The sequence below is a fragment of the Silurus aristotelis genome, assembly GCF_946808225.1.
Source record: "Silurus aristotelis genome assembly, chromosome: 13".
Taxonomy (NCBI): Eukaryota; Metazoa; Chordata; class Actinopteri; order Siluriformes; family Siluridae; genus Silurus; species Silurus aristotelis.
The window spans coordinates 15,891,225-15,911,146 of record NC_139586.1 but is presented as its reverse complement, the minus strand read 5'-3'; the positions used below and the strand labels follow the sequence as shown (position 1 = coordinate 15,911,146).

General features: G+C 38.0%; 2 protein-coding genes across 24 annotated transcripts in view; one reads left to right on the top strand and one right to left on the bottom strand.

Annotated features, from left to right (window-relative positions):
- Positions 1-19,922, top strand: part of rxfp3.3a2 (relaxin family peptide receptor 3.3a2) — a 446,825-nt gene that overhangs the window by 118,347 nt on the left and 308,556 nt on the right. The gene's annotated exons all lie outside the window — the stretch shown is intronic.
- The window catches only part of myo9aa (myosin IXAa), a 92,250-nt gene that overhangs the window by 29,775 nt on the left and 42,553 nt on the right, over positions 1-19,922 (bottom strand). For 9 of the 23 annotated variants that reach the window (XM_083558668.1, XM_083558686.1, XM_083558687.1 and 6 more), the window contains exons 4-12: positions 19,717-19,779; positions 18,643-18,742; positions 14,884-14,937; positions 12,083-12,183; positions 11,851-11,977; positions 9,634-9,723; positions 5,578-5,694; positions 5,123-5,257; positions 56-177 (exon numbers count right to left, since the gene is read on the bottom strand). In XM_083558668.1, coding sequence (XP_083414794.1) covers positions 56-177; positions 5,123-5,257; positions 5,578-5,694; positions 9,634-9,723; positions 11,851-11,977; positions 12,083-12,183; positions 14,884-14,937; positions 18,643-18,742; positions 19,717-19,779 — 909 coding nt within the window. The remainder of the gene's footprint in view (positions 1-55; positions 178-5,122; positions 5,258-5,577; positions 5,695-9,633; positions 9,724-11,850; positions 11,978-12,082; positions 12,184-14,883; positions 14,938-18,642; positions 18,743-19,716; positions 19,780-19,922) is intronic. The other 14 variants (XM_083558684.1, XM_083558683.1, XM_083558677.1 and 11 more) reach the window with 3 other exon arrangements.

Below are 19,922 nucleotides of genomic sequence, written 5' to 3'. Positions count from 1 at the left end.
TTACATGTGTCATGGACCACCCTTGTTCAATGAAGAGGCGCTTTCGAATACTTACTTGCACTCCTCATCCAGTAGGTGGAGCAGTGCTGTGGGTTTCTTGCTGATGAGGTTGATGCAGCCGGTGTTGTCGATGTAATCTATGTTATGCCAGGTGATGCCCTCTGCCCTGTACTCTTCCTGATGGGAGAAACACAACAATATTAACACGCCTTTAAAACACACAGATTTGATGTGAAACTCTGACCTGACTGTGTTTGATTTAGAGTTCACGATAAAAGAAAAGCAATAGTGCATGACTAATAGATGAACAAATCACACTGCACTGTCCCACTAGGTGATTTTCTTCTTCAAATAAACAAATTAGTTCATACAAATGAACAATAATGCTGTTTTCATTACAATGTGTTATGCTTCCACATGACTCCACCCAAGCCGAGGAATTTCTTTCATCTCTGGACAGCAGCCAGAGCAACATAACAGGCCACCAAAGTGTTTAAATGTTTTCATGACCAAGACTGAAAAAACGTTCCCCGAGTCTGACTGTGGTCTCTGTAGTTTAATGATATGAAAAAAATTCTTCAAATTTTTGCAGTTTTTCCCTCCATCATCTGCGAATGTAAAAGTCTACCAGGCATGGTTTCCTAATAATCAGTAGCATCTTTCAGCCTTGTTAAAAGCAAGAGCAGAAAATTTGATGAACAAACTAGAAAAATAGCTGGTTATTTAACCAGCATGGTAAAATCACGGCTCATGTAGGGTAACACCAGGACACCAGAATCAAAACAAATGGACAACTAAAACTCTTTCCAATAAAATATTTGAAGAAAATAAACTATGCAATACCATGACTAATAATACTCCTACATAAATATATCAATAACACAGTTACTAATGAACTAACGCGACCCAAGCCAACATCCCTTTTCTTGTTTTTCTTGCGCAGTCTTCTTTTGGCTGATGAGAGGAATGAGCTCAAGCAGCTTCCAAATGAAAGCAAATAAAACCCTATTTACGACATGCCCATAAATGGCGTAGTGAAAAAGGAGGAAAAAAAACACCATTAATGGTATAATGAGAGCGTGTGCGGCGTGTCCACCTTTTCCAAGAGCCACTCCAGTGTGTTTGGATTTATAGACAGCAGATGGCATGCATGCCAGGCGTAGCTGAGGAACAAGCAGAATATCACAGAGCTGAGCCTCAGCGCCTGCTATTCAGTCAGCACGCAGCACGATGATTACTACTAATACTACTGACACATCTATTAAACTACTGCTGCTACTACTTTCGCTACTCCGGGTAATATTTCACAAAAGTGTGCGACAATAGGCATTACTAATCGTCTAGGCACGCTCCATCCCGAGGTATAAGTATGACAATGTTTTTAAACCACTAAATTGGAAAAGGCACATAACCCTTTAAGTTCGTCCCACAATCGGACACCAACTCATTCCTGACACTGGAATTCACTATTTTTCATGTCTTCATGCTATTAGAGTGTGGAACTTGGCCAGAGAACGTCACATGCCCAAGTGTTTGTATAGGAACAAATGGGTGGTGCACCATGAGGTACCTTTACCCTATCCAAGAACATTCAAATAAACTTGACCTTAACTGGCCACGAATGCAAGAACTTAGATTTTAATAACTTACAATTACAGGATCATAGGGTTTATGTAAAAGCATGCACACGGATGATTATTTATGACATGCTTTCGCACAAAAAAAAATAATGTGGCAGTATGTAATGGGTGTGTCTGAGCAACACGATTGGCTGATGTCACGCTACTTCATCCTGATTTACTATGGAGTGCCAAGTTTAGTTTGCTGTTAAGAGAAAACAAAAGAACTAAATAAAGCAAAGAAAAAAGAATCTTTAAAATATTTGTATATTTCTTATATGCAAGCAATGTGGTCAAAAGTATGTGGACACCTGCCCATGAGACCCATTATAAACTTGGATGTTATTATGACCGATACGCTTTTACTCAATTCAATTTTTATTTGTATAGCGCTTTTAACAATGAACATTATCTCGAAGCAGCTTTACACAGATAATGTGGTGATAAAAATTTTATAATTTTTACTAAAAGTCAAAGAGTAGACAGACACTTGGACTACATCTAAATTTATGCACAGGTTAATAAATCCTCACTTTGATTATCAGCCTCAGACACCAATCTGCCTTATTCCCTGAGGTAAAAGTCTCACAGCATTTAAACAAGAGCCTCAATGTGGCTCACAGAGAGGAAATAAAAGCAGGTTTATTCAGTCAGTACAGTTAATAAAATTGTATTAAGCTCATTTAAACATTTTATACAGTGTGTACGTTCTTATCTTTCTTTTCATTTGACATGCAGGAAAACAAGTAGGCCATATCACCAAGTCAAGTAATAACTTAAATCGGTAGAAATTTCCCTACTGCGGGACGAATAACGTTATATCTCATCATAGTCTGATGATTAGTGTAGGAGCAAATAACACTTGGTAAATGCCACACACATTCTGAAGTAAGTTAACCAATCCTACCCACTCATACAATACATAAGCGGGAAATAAATACATTAATGAGATATACATTCATTAAAATAATAATCATTTTATTTTGACCAAAGATTTAGAAAAAACCTTCTTTAAACAATCTAAAACTTCACCTGAGGAAAAGGACATTCTTCCCAAAATCAGCCATGAGCAAACTGTGCCAAGCTTGAAACCAGCCTTAATCTCATTAGCCTACAAATAGACTAAATTTGTGTCTTTTCTGAGAACACACACCTTTAATGTAATGTAATTTGCAATTGCAAAGTTCTGAATGTGTCTTTGTATTAGAACTGTAGAAGCAATGCATTAGTGTAATCTAATCAAATCGCAATCAGATCCCTCACCTTTGATGCCAGCCGACTGTGGCTTGTAATAAGATGGCACCTTGCATAAGGGAGATGCTCTTTTGTGGACTGCCAGCAGTGATTTCTGCTGCCTGATCAAATAATGGAAGCAATCAGTGAGGCGAGGTGAATCTGATCTGGCACTTAAACGAGCGCGAAGCACTTCAACCCCCTAAAAGATGTACTCCACTGTCTCCTGAGCAGCAGAGCGAGACTCAACATCACCAAAAACTAAAGAGTGCATTAGCAGTGAAGAACACTTAAAGATGAACACATTTGAACAGCTTTACTAAAATGTGTTCTAAAATAACAGGGGTCAGTAAACCTTCAGCTTATCAATAACATTGTATGGATTCGATCTCAGAATTTCTGAATGACTGAGTGAATCATTTTCCAGCACCAACAATTTATTATTTATATTTTAAACACAACACTCCTGCCCTTCCATATATCAAGTATAAAGAAAACGGCACACAGGTTTTTCTAATCATATCATGCTCTTTGAAGCTTTCCAAATGTTCAGATTAATTAATAGCTATAAAGTGGTTTTCTGGTTCAGGATCTTGGGTTCAGTAAAACTTCACGTCCGCATTTACCCCCTTCCCTATTTATTAGCACTCAATACTCCACAAGCCCAAGAGTGAAAGCAACTTAATGCAAACCGAAATAAATAAAATAAAGTAATTTTTTCATAAGCACTGTGTATATATATAATAATAAACAAATATTTTTTTTTTTCTGGGTAGAAACTTAGTCATTCTTGTAAATCTTATGTCTTAAGTAACTTATTTCGTATTATAGCAAGGTTGTAAATAACGGCATAATATCGCTGTATATTTCTGTCTGAGATGAAAACTAGATTAACTGACTGACTGACTAACTGAGTAAGTCAGTAAATAAATATTAAATTAAACAAACAAATACATGGGGGCTGCATATACAAATGTAACCCCTTCTCTGTCATATGCAGTTATTTGTTCCTAATTTTGTCTTTGGGATGACTGGTTAAGCTCTGCCGTACTGTGTCTGGGTCTGCTCTGTGGTACACAGAATTGTGGGTGTGCTAGATTCGTCTTGCGTCCGACTCTCTAATCGATTCACAATACAAATACAAGTTGTAATTCTATAAATGATATAAATAAATAAATTATAATGCACAATAAAATGTTTGAAAATACACACTCTACACATTCTACACAGTGATTCAGAAAAAATCTGTAGTGCACAAACAGCTTCATTCCTGATCAAACCTTCACCCCACCTCAGGAGAGCAAACCAATGTGAAGAAGCGCTATGAGCTGTGGCAGTAATCAGTGTCCTCTCTCTCGGTCTAAATAGAAGCCTGAACCAAACACAGGCTTTAAAAGGTGAGTTACAAAGGCACCACTCACACTGACAGCTGGTGATTAAAATGAAGAGCTGTGGGGGCTGTAGGTAGTGCAGGCAAACAGTGAGCAAGTGAATGTTGAGGCAGAAAGCTACAATAGAGCTTCTCTTTTTCCTTTTTTAAAATGCCTTTGCGCAAGACTGGTTTCTTGAGTCCTCTTACTAGAGCTGGTTTATATACCATAACAAACCCTGTAATTATGAAAAGCATCATGTAAAGCTTTCAGCACCTATGCGAAGATGTGATAAGGAGTCATTTGCCATAGTGCATAAACTAAACCCCTGTCCAGGTTATTTGTGTGTTTCTCATAAAAAAATTTATACCATATAGAAATGACCGGCTACCTTGTGATTAAACATAAAGAGAAGAATTATAGATGCGATTCGCACTGTTATCCCTTTGTGTGTAATAAAAGGATTAACCCAGGACAAATATTTCTAGGAAAATGACAAACACTTAGCTACTTTTTTATGCTACCAAGTTAAATGTAAGATTGGGTAACGCATTAATGATTTCACCTGCCTTTTAGTAGAGGATAGTCAGTTTTTTATGTATTACATTTCAATTCATTGAAAAATTGAGAATAAAACAAATCCTGAATGTGACGTTTTGTCGTCTTTACAAGATCTTCTATCATTACTATATGTAATTAAAATGATTTAGACTATATCCATGCCGTTTGTGTCTGTGCCATCACATCGAGTAGTGTGTAAGCCGTTATTTTCAATCTGTGTGCAGTCAAAACAAGTCAGGTTGTAATTACTGGCAGTAAATCTTGTTATTAGTCTGTAATGTTGAGGAGTGTGCGGGTGGAGGAGATATCAAAGAAAGCATTTTGGATCTTAGTGTTCACCTGCTCCAGCTTAAAGATGTGCTGGTTGAAGTAATGCTGAAGCCTTTCGTTGGCGAAGTTGATGCAAAACTGTTCAAAGCTGTTGTTCTCATAGTCTTCGAAGCCAAAGATGTCGAGGACGCCGATGGATAAGATCTAAAAAAGAAATTCAGTCAGTGAAGTGTTTATCTTTGAAATATTTGTGAGAGTACAGCTTACTGATGCATTGTCAACATTTTATGTTGGGGTGGAAAGGGGGCAAGAGACCAGGTCCAAATACATCTATTATGCAAGAGCTGCATCTATAATTTACAGATTAAACATGCACAATCCAGCAGAGAGAAGCACAAAATGGCACACTAAATCCTCATCAGATACACCCAGATCATAATCCATTACAGCTGGAATATGCCGGACAGAGCTCTTAATCATTTCTCTACTTTCTCTTCCTCTATCATCTAAATAAAATCTCTCACCTTGGCCGACTCCTCCAGCTCTCGGTTGTTGAGCAGGGCGTGATTTATTCTAAACACGATCCAGTCAAACAGAGCGCTGTACAGAGACTTAGCCATGGAGTCACGCACAGTTCCAGCCTGAAACACAACAGCATAAAGAGAAATTTTAAAGAAAAAAAGGAAAAAATCTGCAAGCAAAAGCATGTGTGATGATGTGTGCCTCATCCTGGGCTGGAGATGCTGCAGTAAAACAAAACTGTGTTTCCATAAGAAGTGGACTTTCACCATGTGTACACCGCAGGCACAGCGGCTATACGAGTGGCACCGTCTCCACATGTCCTCGTGTGTATATTAAATCTGAAGGATTTAACGCGTCATCCAGTAGATGGCACGCCAAAGCGAAAATGTCTTTGTCCATCTGGTTTCCGAAGGCGAACTGCAATGTTTTGTGATTTCATTTCACAGTAACGTTAAACAGACCAACGAGCTCTGTGTTTTACTAAAACTTTCTCCACAGCATCTCTAATCAAAAATACAGATCATTCATTTAAAAGTATTTGCTAATTTAAGGATCTAGAAGACTGAAATTCTGAATCAGGCCTTTCAAAAGGGTTTGGAGTCTAAAATGTTCAAACACTTACAGAAAGAGAAACTGGTGTTAGTACTTACTAAAGGTCTGGATTAGTACAAAAGGATGCTGTTTAAGACATAACAGTGCTCAACTATTTAAATGTGGTCCTAAAAACAAAAGTGTTGGAATGGAGGTTGTAGCCACATGACAGCTGCAATAAATTATGGCAGAGACTGGACTTCAGTAACTTCAGTGACTAGTGTAAAGGCATGGTAAACTGTGAACATACACTTAGGAATACAGGCAGCTATATGACACAGCAAGAGATTTATTTATTTAACGATTAACAATCTTATTAATAGTAACTATTTTGTCGTGGTATTAATTTTAACTTTAACTACACTTGTGCTAACGAAGATCACAGAACAGAGAGTGCACGAATACACGTTACTTTGAAAAGAGGTCAATGCAAAGTCGGGACTGGGTGTGATCCGTCGTGTCTTTGCACTTGTCCCTGGGGCATGATTAACATCATTAGGCACTTTAGTGCTCTTCAGCGTGGCACAGCTTTTGCCAATCCAATCTGGTGTGAGCAACACAGCCGTGGCAGTGAGGGAACAGATTTGCATGAACCACTTATACACTGAGGCGGCTTGTGCTCCTGAAGATGAACCAAAGCAAAAACTGTGGCATTAGTCAACAGTCTCTACAACAGCAACACTGATGCCTGCTAAATGTGTACATGTTTAAAAAAAATTTATAAAACAAAAACCGGCAAAAGACTAACAGCGTCTACAATTGTGCAGACAATAAAAATATGTTTTGAATATGCAATTCGGGACGAGACACAAAATTACATGCAAATAAATTCATTTAGCACCAGCAACATGATTTAGTACAACCTGAATGTCACTTCAGGAACAGCAGTTGTGTTTGCAAATAAATACAACCAAAGGGCAATGATTATACTTCGTTAAACCCATACATATTAATTACCACAATTAATGTCAGGATATTAGATATTCATTACTCGTTATTAACAGCGGATTTTTTTATGTATGACAGAGATCGAACTGTAACAAAGTCATTTTGTTAAAAATAAACACAAATCTAAGATATTTTAACAGATATTAAAGATTTCTTTCATATATCTACTAAACAAATGGTATTATTTGACTGTGTCCACATTGCTTATTTTGTAGCTTACACCCTTAGTATTGCTATTACATAGTATTTTGACTTGCCTCACCCCCTTTAATCAAACTGATCTTATACAAGACATTTTTTTTATGAAACAATTCATAAATCTGGTAAGAAAAAGTTAAATCCTTATGTAAATATAGTTTGCTGCATAATCATTTATACAGTTACTCCTGCAAAAGTAGCTACACAACCCCTACTCAGTTCATGTACAATTTAATACACATTCATTTATTATAAGTTTATTTATTACACTACACAAACAACTCTTACTACAAGATACACGGCTATAAAGAGAAAGAAGTTATTAGAAGAGCTGGTTTCAGATCAGAGATAAATCAAGCCTGTGTCGATTAAAGTGCGTTTAATAGACCTGGTGTCAGGTTCCTGATGGAAAGTCTGCATGAGGCGGGAAGTCAGCCATCTGTGTGTGTGTGTGTGTGTACACATCAGCTGGAATGTCACTAGGAGCTGTGCCTTTTGTTTATTTTTAAAAGCAGCACTAATGAAAATGGTTTGGATCTATTCTGAGCGAATGTCATTTCCGAAGCTAAAGCCAAACACAATATTGAGTTTATACAAATCATTCTAAGGCAGTGTATCACCAGGAATTACACTGCTTGGGCGTATTCTGTGGTTAGAAAATAATCAATGACTGGGTGGTGTGATGCAGCCTTGATGTTAAGTATAATTTCTGTTACCTCCCTCAAGGTGATTATTTATTCATCAGTCCATCCTGAATAGTTTTATTTCCTATATACCACAGCAACTAGCCAAAGATTTTTTATAAAATCTATTAACAATATGATAACTTATGCTTTTAGCCATTAAAGTTGTAAAACATCTGTGAAACCATGTAGTTTCCTTTTATAACTTACGTCAGCAACAGTGCCCACACCAGCCCCTAGTTTATTTATTTTTAAAAAAAAGTAACTTCTGTCATAACTAAATAATTCCTGTGTACTGAAAATGTACTGACTGCTACAAAGATCTGTGAAGAATGCCATCTTGAATCTGTGGAAAGACTTCACCACATCAAACATTAATATTCCTTTTCTGTGGTGCTTTGTTTTTCGATTTGGAGCAAAAACAACATTCAAACATGCGGTTATAAAAATGAATTAACATCTAATTAATCAGACTTAAACAACATTTAACAGCCTTGTATTAGACTGCATATCTAGATTGTACATCTAGGGTTAGGGTTAGGGTTAGGCACTATTTTTTCAATACCACCTCTTGTTATATAATATTTTCTTATATCTTCTTTACGTTTCTTATTCTTAATACCTTTAGGCCTTTTACTTAATGCACAATTTCTGAGCGGTCGATTGGGTTTTCATTTCACTGCAAGTTGTATTCTGCATGTAACTATGTGACAAATAAAAATCTTGAATCTGGAATAGAACAGCTTACTGCATGGTACATGTGCTTATTTCTTGCTAACAGATGGAGAGCCTTTGCATGTTTCACATTTCGTCAATAACTTAATTATCAACCGTTATTCCAAAAAAAACCCTCAAAATATAATGAAACAAAAGAACACACAATGGATAGGATTACATGGGCAAACAAATTTCCTGTCTCCACAATTCCAGCAGTTAATTTATGCAGCTGATCTTTCTGATTTATGGCAAAGCTACAGGCTTGTGTACACCGAGAACCCAAAGTTTCTAAACAGTGGAAAGTGAGACCGCTTTCACCACACGTCTACAGTATCCATTTTTCACTTCTTATTCATTTGTAAGGAAAGTAGTCCTTATATAAGCATTCCTTGATCTCTGTATACATTCGAAGATCTACAGCCGCATCACTCAAGCAATTTAAAAAGTGCGCATTACACGGACATCGTCATAATCTGGTACTTCTCTTTACGTCCGTCCTGTCAGTCTAATCTAAAGTTCTTACCAAGCAATGCATGCAGCTGATAAACAGGTTGTCAGAATTCAGGAATAATTGCTGTCCTCTTAGAATGATAGTTTAAATAACTGCAGATGTTACGCCTTAAACCCGTTTCAGCAGCTGTGTGTAAAAAGTCACGATCACAGCTGGTTGCAACAGGGTTTCATCAGGAAAAAGAGAGAAGGGCGAATTCCTAAATAAGGATTGAGATGTGTATTTGGCGCACGTCGCAAGATCGCATTCTGATGCTAACACACTGAATCAGAGATCGGCTTTTAGAGGCATGAGAAAGGACTGCAAAAGCAGCCAAGTGTGGATTTTTTTTTTTTTACTTTAATAAACACTGGTAAATAAAGTTCATGCCTATAAACACACATTTAAAAATAAATAAATGAATAAATCACCTCGGCCAATTTGTAGGGCACGATGAGCTTTTCTCCCACAGTCACTGTCTTTCGCGTCGTCAGGGCTTCGAATAACATCTCCTCTTTCACCTGGAATGCAGAGCACGATGATTATCCCTCTGTAATTGAGTTAATTCGCCATGTTTTGGAACTCGTAAATTTACCGCAAGGCATGTGACAAATTCAAAGTGATGCATTTTCATTTGGATATGTGGCTCAGCTTCAGGTTCTGATCCCAGACTGCTAACAAGCGAGACAATCTAAACAACTCCTGCACACCCTGCTTGTTTGTGAATAATAAATGTTTTGTTGGAAATAAAGATGCAAGTGACTTGATGGTAAAATACAGTGCAGCTTTACAACATTATACTGGTCACATTAAGTGCAGAATGCGCTACTGGATTCACAAATTGGTCAGTTGTGATTCATCAACAAGTGCAACAAAAACTTAATTATTTTAAATAGAAAAAGGTTTATTAGTACAATTCTTGGACTTTACATTTCAAAATGAATATTTCAATGTACACAGCTCAATATACACGCAATCCCAAGGCTAAGGGAAATGCTGCTAATGTTACTTTTTTGCCTTGTGCAGAACCAGCAGTAAACATCACAACTTGTTTCTCTCATTTCCCAGCCAATTCATGGTAACTGGAAGGCAGCCATAATGTAATATGAACAAGCAGGTAATTTTGATACTGTAGAAAACACTTGGCCACCTGCCAAAATGTCAAACAGCAGCGAATGTTGAGCCGAACCTGTAAACACCTTTACACTCAGGCACAGAGACGCAGAGAGGTCAGTCTTTTCACCTTACACATGTAATACAATTTCCTTTGACAATTTCATTAGTTATATTCAAATCTTTCCACAGTGACGCTAAATAGCACATTTTGTATGCATTTAATATGATTAACTGTTTAATTCTCGCATCTCATTTCCCAAATGCACCCTTCTAATAATTTAAGAAAGGCACAATCTCCCTAAAGGCTAAAGGAATGAGATGAGGGTCAGTAATTTTACTACTTAAACCCAGTAGTATGCGGCGTTTCTGCTTCAATGGCTCTTAAAATGTGATCTGATCTCCATCTGTTACAAAACTACAAAAAAAAAAAAAAAAAAGTTAACATTCCAGGTGTTTCCAGTCTTATCTTTACAGAGTGCATTTGTAATAAGGGGCAAATATTTTGATGCAAGAATCAACATGTTTCACTGAAGTAAGAAAGAACAGAAAAGGTTTCAGTGGAAGCTTAATAATAAGTGCTGAGTCAATAAACATGTGAATTCAAGGGTTTGTCAAGAGATCTGTAAACAGATTTGTTTAAATCCTCTTTTTTTTTTTTACTTTTAAGTTGGTTTGCTTTTACAAAGGAAATCATTTGTGATCATGTGTTCAGCTTGATTCATTTAAAACTTTAGACTAGTATTCTTCTTAATGCAAAATTTAAACAAAAAAATATTCTGCCAGATTTTTGCCAATGAAAGTAAAGTTTGCCCTTTTCTGTTTATTGAAAAGAAAAAAGAAAAAAAGAAAACAAATAAAAAAAATTCAGGGGGTTCCCTGGTAGTCTGGGAATCCAAAATATCTACTGTTTAGAAATTAACCTATGCTTTGACTAAACAGAATACACATCTTAAGAATAAACTGTCAGTATTCACTACATTTTGATATTAAAGAACATTGACTGGATCTCTATAGTATATAAGACACAATTTGCTCACTCCTCATCAAAATCTTTATGCTTTTTGTAGCTTTTACAAGACCCCCCCCCCACCCCACATTTAGTTTAGTTAGTGCCCACCCCAGAAACAACTAAGCACAAGTGATTAAAGTCGTGTAGCCTGAGTGCTTGGACGGCTGTACGGTGAGCGCTCGACTTATTGTGAATCGTTGCAGATTCTGACTCATGAGCCAGTAATTCTGGGAAGCCTAAAAGACAGTCAGCATCGACTTCATCCTGAAATAAGTGAGTGAGTATGTGATGGCACTGCATTTCTGTGTCAGCTTTAATGGAACTTTAAAGTCAGCGCAGCCCTGACGGAGTGTGAGTGTGTGTTTCTATGTGCAGTAATGGATTCTGGCAGTGCACACTGTAACAAGAAGATAAATGCCCAAGTCTCACCTTTGCTTAAGCGGAAAATTTTACCTAAGTGTCATAAAACTGTGAATCACGTCTATATAATCAACTCAAGAGCAAAGATGGTCAGGTTTAATACCTCCAGCAACTCTGAGACAATAGGCAGAACGTCAGGATTGCAGATATCGATGGAGTCATCCCGGTACGTTTTCTTCTTATACCGGATGTTGCCTAAATGAAGGATGGCTGAAAGCAATGAGAAGATTCTGCAAGAAAAAGAAAGAAAAAAGAGAAAAGTAGAACCAGTTTGTGCAATTTTGTACATAAGCAAAATAAATCATGAGCAGGAACGAGAGACGTGAGCGGCTCACTGTTTTCGTGTGGTCGGCAGGAACCCCACCATCTCCATAGCCAGCTGCAGACGCTCAAAGTCGTGCTTCAGATCCTCTCCTTCCACTGTGAAGCAGTCCTGCTGGTTTCAAGAAGCAAAGCGTCACCGGCCATTAAACTCTTCAACACAACGTGAGGTTTTCCCAAAGGTGCAGTCATACGTCGCATCTCCATTTCACGACACACTGCTGCTGCATTCCAGCTCGAGCATGCACAACGTGTACGCTGCAGTTGGGTGTCCATCTGGACCTCCCTCACAAACACACAGTGATTCCATTCAAATGTTTGGCGATCGATATCTGCTATGAAGTCCGAGCGGGATAAACGTAAATCGGCAGGATATTCACTATGGTTACCAGGATATTATTATTGCTCCGGCTTTAGATTTTCCCTGAACGAATAACAAACTTCCTACTATGTGTCTTTATGAAAATGGGGGTGGGAGCAACGTCGCAGTTCGTGGCCAAATTATTGCTATTTTTTAGGCTTAAAATTATTTCAAGAGAAAACCACTAAAGTGCAAGTTATTATTGTTTACATATACAGTCTACAGCGATCAGGCATAACATTATGACCACCTGCTTAATATTGTGTTGGTACCCTTTTGCTGCCAAAACAGTCCTGACCTGTCGAGCATCAACAGCATTAATTTCAGCAATTTGAGCTACAGGAGCTGGTCCGTTGAAGCGGAACACACGGGCCAGCCTTCACTCCCAACGTGAATGAATGAGCCTTGACCGCCCATGACCCTGTCGCTTCTAACGCATTAACCATGAGGACAAAATGTTCACTTGCTGCCTAATAATATATCCCACCCACTAACAGGTGCCATGATTAAGAGATAATCAGTGTTTCTCACTCACTGGTCATAATGTTATGCCTGGTCAGTGTATATTCATGTCTCTCTAAGTCGAGAGATATTTAGGTTGAAAGGAAACATTTGCCTACAAACAGATGAATGGAAACTTGATGTGAACAACCCAGTGATGAACAGTAATAACAACACATGTGAATGCAAAACTTCTTGATGTCTTTCTCTGCACTGGCACAAGCCGAGTGATTCGAAACACTGTGCTGTTCTGGAATTTGGATAAATCTGGCATTTTCCCGCTTGGAAATAGGAGGCTTGGTGAATGGGCGCATGTGTTTGCTCTGCACGTTTTCAAAATTCAGAGTGCTTTTCGCAGGAAATCTGGCACATGTATAAAGGCAATAAGGGAAGCAGCAATTTATTACTTAATACATTGAATGAAATGGAGCTGAGAAGGGATGTGATGCATGCTGGGCCTACAGCAAAGAAGCAGGTAATCTAAATAAGAAAAGAATATAAATTCAGGGTCATTTTCGAGTAGCGCATGTTTAACAGACATCGTAATATAATGGCTCAGAGCCCAGATGTAACACAAATTCAAGTTTAAAGGAGTTTAGAGCTGTCTCTTAAAACTTGATTAGTCATAAAGATACACCTTGTTTTGGATGTCTGTTAAGAGCGGGAGGAAAGGGAGCACTGATAGTAAACGGCGTGGGAGGTATTAAGACGCCGAGGGAAAGTGTGTGTACATAAAAGAAACTGTCATTGACAGCAGAATTCCACAGCTGGCACTAAGAGAATCTACCTGCTAGTGAAAACACGGGAGCATTTACACAACAGCCATGCTGTAATGAGACAGGGTCTAGTTAATCTCTCTTCCTTGGCTATTGATCCTATAATTACAGCATACCAGAGCGATGGAAAGGCAAATAGCTCTGAATCATAATCAGTGCCATGCTCAGACCAGGATCCAGCCTGTCAGAGTTCACGTTTCCAGTGAAGGAATTGGAGAAGGGGCAATTTCTCATGTTAACTGTCACCAGGCTTTCCAAGCACAACAAACTCGTGGCTTTAGAAAGGTGTTTTAGGGTTTAAATTTGAAGTGGCATGACAGCAATTACACATTTGCTTGCATTCAGAGGATTAATATTTTGGCACCGAGAAGAAATTCACCAGGGATCTTATTTCCACTGATATTAATAACATTCCTGACTCGCACAGGAACCCGCAGCAAGCTTTCGCAAGGAGTCTTGGAGAGGCAGGAGGGAAATCACTAACCTTTTGGTCAAAATTTGATTATAATAAGCATAATACATCTGCATTCACAAGTGTGGAATTACTGCACGACTAAACAGAAATAGGCAAACACAACACAAACATCTTTTTTAGTCACTGATTTTCTGCGTGAGACCTTGCGGCCTCATTACTACAGAAAGCCATCATGCAGTTCAGTTTAACCTTTATTGCACAAGATACTCGTTCTGAGGTCAGAGGTCAAGTTCAGGAGCAAGTCAACTCCTTCAGGATGGTTCAGAAGACTAAGTAAACATATGGGGCTGGTGCACTCTCCCAATGCAAATACGAGTGTGTGTACTCTTACTTATCAACCGCTTGTTCAATCTGGTCACTGTTTGCTACTAGATAGCCCAGGATCTGACCCCAGAGTAAACACAGTATAAATACATGGATAAGAGCTTTGCACGTTCGGTGTACTGTGTACATTTGTTTCGAACTTCACGTCTCTATTAAGCACAGTGACCAAAAAAGAAATAGCTGTTTAAAAAGGAAAAAAAGGGGGGGAAACACCCAAATCACACCCAGTCATACACACGCACAGCATGAGGACAGTCTCATGCGTAAAGTGATTGCTACGGAAAGGGATGGTGAGAAAGCCTGCAATCCGCATCCCTACAGCACCTACACACACACACACACACACACACACTCTGTTTTAACACACAAAATACTGACCGGTTCGCTCTCATAGTAATATTCCCAGTGCTGTTTCTGCGGTTTCTGTGTCATCTGAAAGTAAGGTACATGAGGTTATGCAACATTTAGACATTCCACACACTCAGCCCATACGTGCGGTATTAGTGATGCGTAAAAGTATGTAGACACTTGAATGACACAGGATTACACCATAAATTCAATTTAATGAGAAACACACAAACAAACACACAAACACACACACACACACACACACACAGGCAGGAATGAAAAAAGAAGAGGATGAATAAACAATAAGTGCAAGAAATAAATGTGTCAAAAGCATAATTCAATACCATTGTTTTTTTGGGTTTTTTTTTACAGAACAAGAATGAGTACATTCTTTTTGGTACTCATTGACAGCGATACTGAAATAACCGCTGTACTAGTCAGCAGTAGTGGACAGTAGTGAAGTGAATGCAATTGGGTTACTGTACTTAAGCAGAGTTTTCATGTATCTGTACTTTAGTGAAGTATTTCTATCTGGTAAGACTTTCACTTTAACTTCACTACATTTCAAAGTGAAATATTGTACTTTTTACTCAACTGCGCTTTCTAAAATCAAGTTTATTTATGAGTGGAAAGCGTAACTGGTCACGCATGCGGCACGCTACCCATCAGTGTCGAGAGCGTGCTCTGTCTTGAACTTGTTTTGGTTGCCAACATACAGTTCAGCATCAGTTCAACAGCAAGCAGAACATTTTAGGGGAATAAATGATGGAAGGAACTTCTGACTCGAAATTGCTGCAACACCAGTCACCTTGTTTGCACAATTTTTTTTTTTTTTTTTTTTTGTAGTTGAAAAGAAGGTTTTGGGCTCATGATCATTTTAATAGATATCAGTGTTTGAGCATGGATTGCTGCTATTGGGAGTCATCTGTTTTAGAGCACTTATAGTACTGAAGAAGTGTTACAGTCTGTAAACAGCGTGTTTTTACAGCGTCGTAATGATTGAGGGGTGGGACTGTACTATTGAGCTACAAAGTTTTAAAGTGTCCAAAGTTAAATGTGTGAAGATGTTCCAATAAACGTAACTAAAGTTAACTGACCAACAAACTTTGTTACACATTTTATTGGGAGTATTATTAGTATGATTAATTCTGTATGAAATAGTATGACTTTTTAGAATCTGCTAAATTTCTTATAACATTCACATTAAATCAAATCCAACCGAATCGCTCAGTTTAAATTAATTCATAAAGTTCTCAAATAATCAAGCTAATCGAGTTTCATAAAGTGAATTGTGCATGTGTCACTCATTTGTACCGCAACTGAAATTACATGCAATCCTTCAGCAAAATGATGTCTGATTGGTATCTTTACAACTGTCTTATTGTTATAAGTAATTAATATCCAGGAAAAAAATTAAAATCATCTGCATAATGATTTTTGAAATTTGTAAAAAGTAATTCAAACAAGAACAGAGGTGAACTATGAACTTGTGTACTGGACGGATGTTGCACACTTGTCACATACATACCTAGTGTGAATGCCATGTAAAGTTCAGGCAGAGTTTAGTAATAGTTAACAAATAACTGGCATTTTGAAAAACTGAGTCGCCTATGCTTTAAATAAACAGAAACTGATACTTGTCCAGGTTGGAGTGCGTGTGTGGAATTCTGGGCATAACTTGTGAAATTCTGAACATTTCTGCTGGTTCCTAGGAGTGTCATTTGATCTGAAAGTTGAGTAAGAGTGGAACTGTGACAGCACTCAGAAAAAAAACGTCTGGAATTCACCACTAATACACATTGGCTACTTTGAGAACAGCTGGTAATCTTTGCCATAAATCTTCTAGTGATTAGTTTCCACATATAATCTTAAGAGCAAAAACATATTTACAGGAGCAGTATGAAAGCCAGCACTCTGCACTCTGTCTGAATTGGAATGTAAAGCAGAGAAACTGGCGTGTGAGGCATTAAAAGGCGGCCTGTTGGTGGAGTTCACACCCGAGCCTTTGGGGCTGGTTTTGTAAGACCTGTGTGTGTTGGTTAGTTTCCAAAAATTAGTGTAGCTCATTAGTTCATCACAGCAATTATGCAAGAAAGTATATTTTATATAAATGTAATTTTGTTTGAGCTACATAATATATTCATTTAAAGAAGCACAATTTTCCATCCCCACCAACCAGCCAGCTCTCTGCTACCACACAACTACCACCAAACACTGTGGGTGAGGTCAAACACATGCTCTCTTTACAACACAAGATGTCAGCCACTGCATCTTTTCAGTGCTCACATGACGAAGTAGCTGAGCACTCAGAGCACAGGAATGCTTTATTCACTCTTTTCCTAATGCATGAGCTCACAGATGCACATGATTGTTTAGTCTTACTGTGATTGACAAGGAAAAGAAGAATCTATTCCATACAACAGACCACAATCAGTTTTGTACTTTCATTTCTGGCTAAAATAAAAATTTAAAAAAAAATTAATTACCCTACTGCTGTCTTGCATTCATCTGAAGTGTTTGAGGTCATCAGGCTTTTTAAACAAACTGTATACATTTTCATTCATCATAATTCCTTATTCCCCATTAAAATAAACACCAGGTTACTTCACAGCCCTTGACTAAAATGACTCGCTGATCCGAAAGATTACACAGTTTTTCTTTTTTGGCCCTAAGCACCATTCAGCTTATCATCATAGAATGTGGACGTTTCGTCTCGACAGTGTACAGATTTCTGCAAGGCTGCTTTGTGACAACGTCTATTCTTGAACCACTATATAAATAAAGAACAATTGAACTGAACATTGTACAGGGCAGTGAACAGGCCAGTGCTTGCCTGTAACACTAACTAGTTAAGTAAAGGTTATATGAGAATTTATTTAGATGCAGTTACGTTTTTATCCACTCATAAATAAAAAGCAAACACTGGTTTCGCAAAATGTAGTTAAGTAAAAACAGTAAGATATCGAACTGATCAAGTTAAATTAAAAGTCTCCCCAAATGTAAAAAGTTCTGTAAAACACAGACATGTGAAAAAGCTACTTATGTACAGTAACAAATGATTCACTTTGTTACTGTCCACCACTGTTTAGCTGGTAATAAAAACCCATCTTCTTGTATAGACTGAAATTCTAAAAGGCCATTAAATAATGGAGCATTTTTTGGAGGGCTTTCAGAGTGGGAAGTTCCACCTTCTTTTTTGGACCAAGACACAGAGAAGCCTGGACAGAGAGACAAAAAGCCTCAGCATTGTCTTTAGTGCTGCATGGTGAACTCAAAGGAATGATGTTTTCCGCACAGTTTGAAGTGTATATATGTGTATGTAGAGAGAAAAAGATGTGAAGGAGTAAAATTAAAACACACACAATAAGCACCATATTACGAACTGCACATGCTCATACGTACTGCTAAAAGCAAAGCATATTATAAGCAAAAATGGGACACATGGAATATGATAACACAAAGCATATGCACTGGAAAAAAAACTGAGGAGAGAAAGAGATGTTAAACCATGCTGTCCATTTCCCCAAGAGCTGCTTTCTGCAAGAGATTAACTTTCTACGTGAAGTTACACAGTAACAATGAAACGAGTTTCCTCTGCACATAGCTTTCCCTTCCATACAGTTTGGGCCTTGGTGAGCGTAACACTGAAACATTCCATCTCTCCATCTCTCTCTCTCATAACCCCCCCCCCCCCCCCCCACACACACACACACACACACACACACCCCCCAACACAGTAGTTTACACAGATAATCAGATGTTCAGAGCTTTAAGGAAGCAAGTGGTTACCTGACTGAGGTAATGGTATTCTTCAGGCTTAAGGAGATGGAACGCGTTCCTCTCCTCCTCACTCGTGCCTGCCAGCAGGTAGTAAAACACATGGTAGTTCCTGCACGGAAAAACACAGTTGGAGTCAGGGGCAACAAACGTAACACCTTTTCCACTGGTACAGTCATAAAGTGATGACGGAGAAAAAGAGAGAGTGTGTCACGTCCCCAGCAGAGGGTCAGTGAACAGGGCATGCTGCTGTAGGTTAAGGGTCACACAGCAGCTGGAGCAGGAGGGAGCCTCTTGCTAAGCAGTGGGAGTTTAAAGTCAGCAATCGGTCTCAATAAGTGACCGCGACAGCATTACTACCTATTCACTCACACACCGAGAATAAAAGTCCTACAGAAAATATATTACAGCTGAAAAAAATATTAAGGGTTTGTAAGAGAAAATGTCTTTTCTTGAAAAAGGGTTTAAAAATATTTTTATGTAAGCAATAACAAACTTTTCGATGGCTGTTCCACAATATTGGATGTAATTATTAACATAAAAAATGCTAAAATGATTCATTAACTAACTGACATTCAGGAGAATAAAAAATAATATTAATAAAATGATTTCTGGTATGAGATCTCTTCTTGTATCATATCCTTTACACACCAAAAATCACTGCATTCATAAAGCTAAAACTCCATGCTATCAGGAAATGATGGTCTAGTGCTCAGAAACCCGCTGGTTCCATCACACACCATCAATGTTAAAACCATAGAGATTAGCTTTTCCGATCACTGTGACTGGGAGGCTGTTGTATGCGGCTTAGACAGCGCAGCCTGTGTGGTGCAATCGTTCCCACATGTGACCTTTTCAACACAAAAGTGGATTTATATACACTGCTGCCACTGTGTTAGAGCTGAAGCCAAATACAGGAATTATTTTGTGTGATGCAGGCTAATCAACATCAGCAAGTGGTACATTCAGCACTACCACACACTGCTGGAGATATCTCAGGCACTTTTACACACACACATTTTTTTTATTATTATTATTTATTTATTTATTTAATTGTTATTATTTTATTTTTTTTGTGATTCTTACCTTTCATTGTGCTCCTGATAAACAAGCCGAGACTTCTCTAGCAAGTACTTTTCCACGTAAGCACTGGAACAAGTCAAAATAAAAATAAAGGTTACTATATATTTGTCAAATTTCAATTCATCACAAAAAAAAAAAAAAAACCTCCATGTATATAGTCACCCAAAATTAATGAAATATCAGGAGATCAGGAAACTGCCACCGGTCTT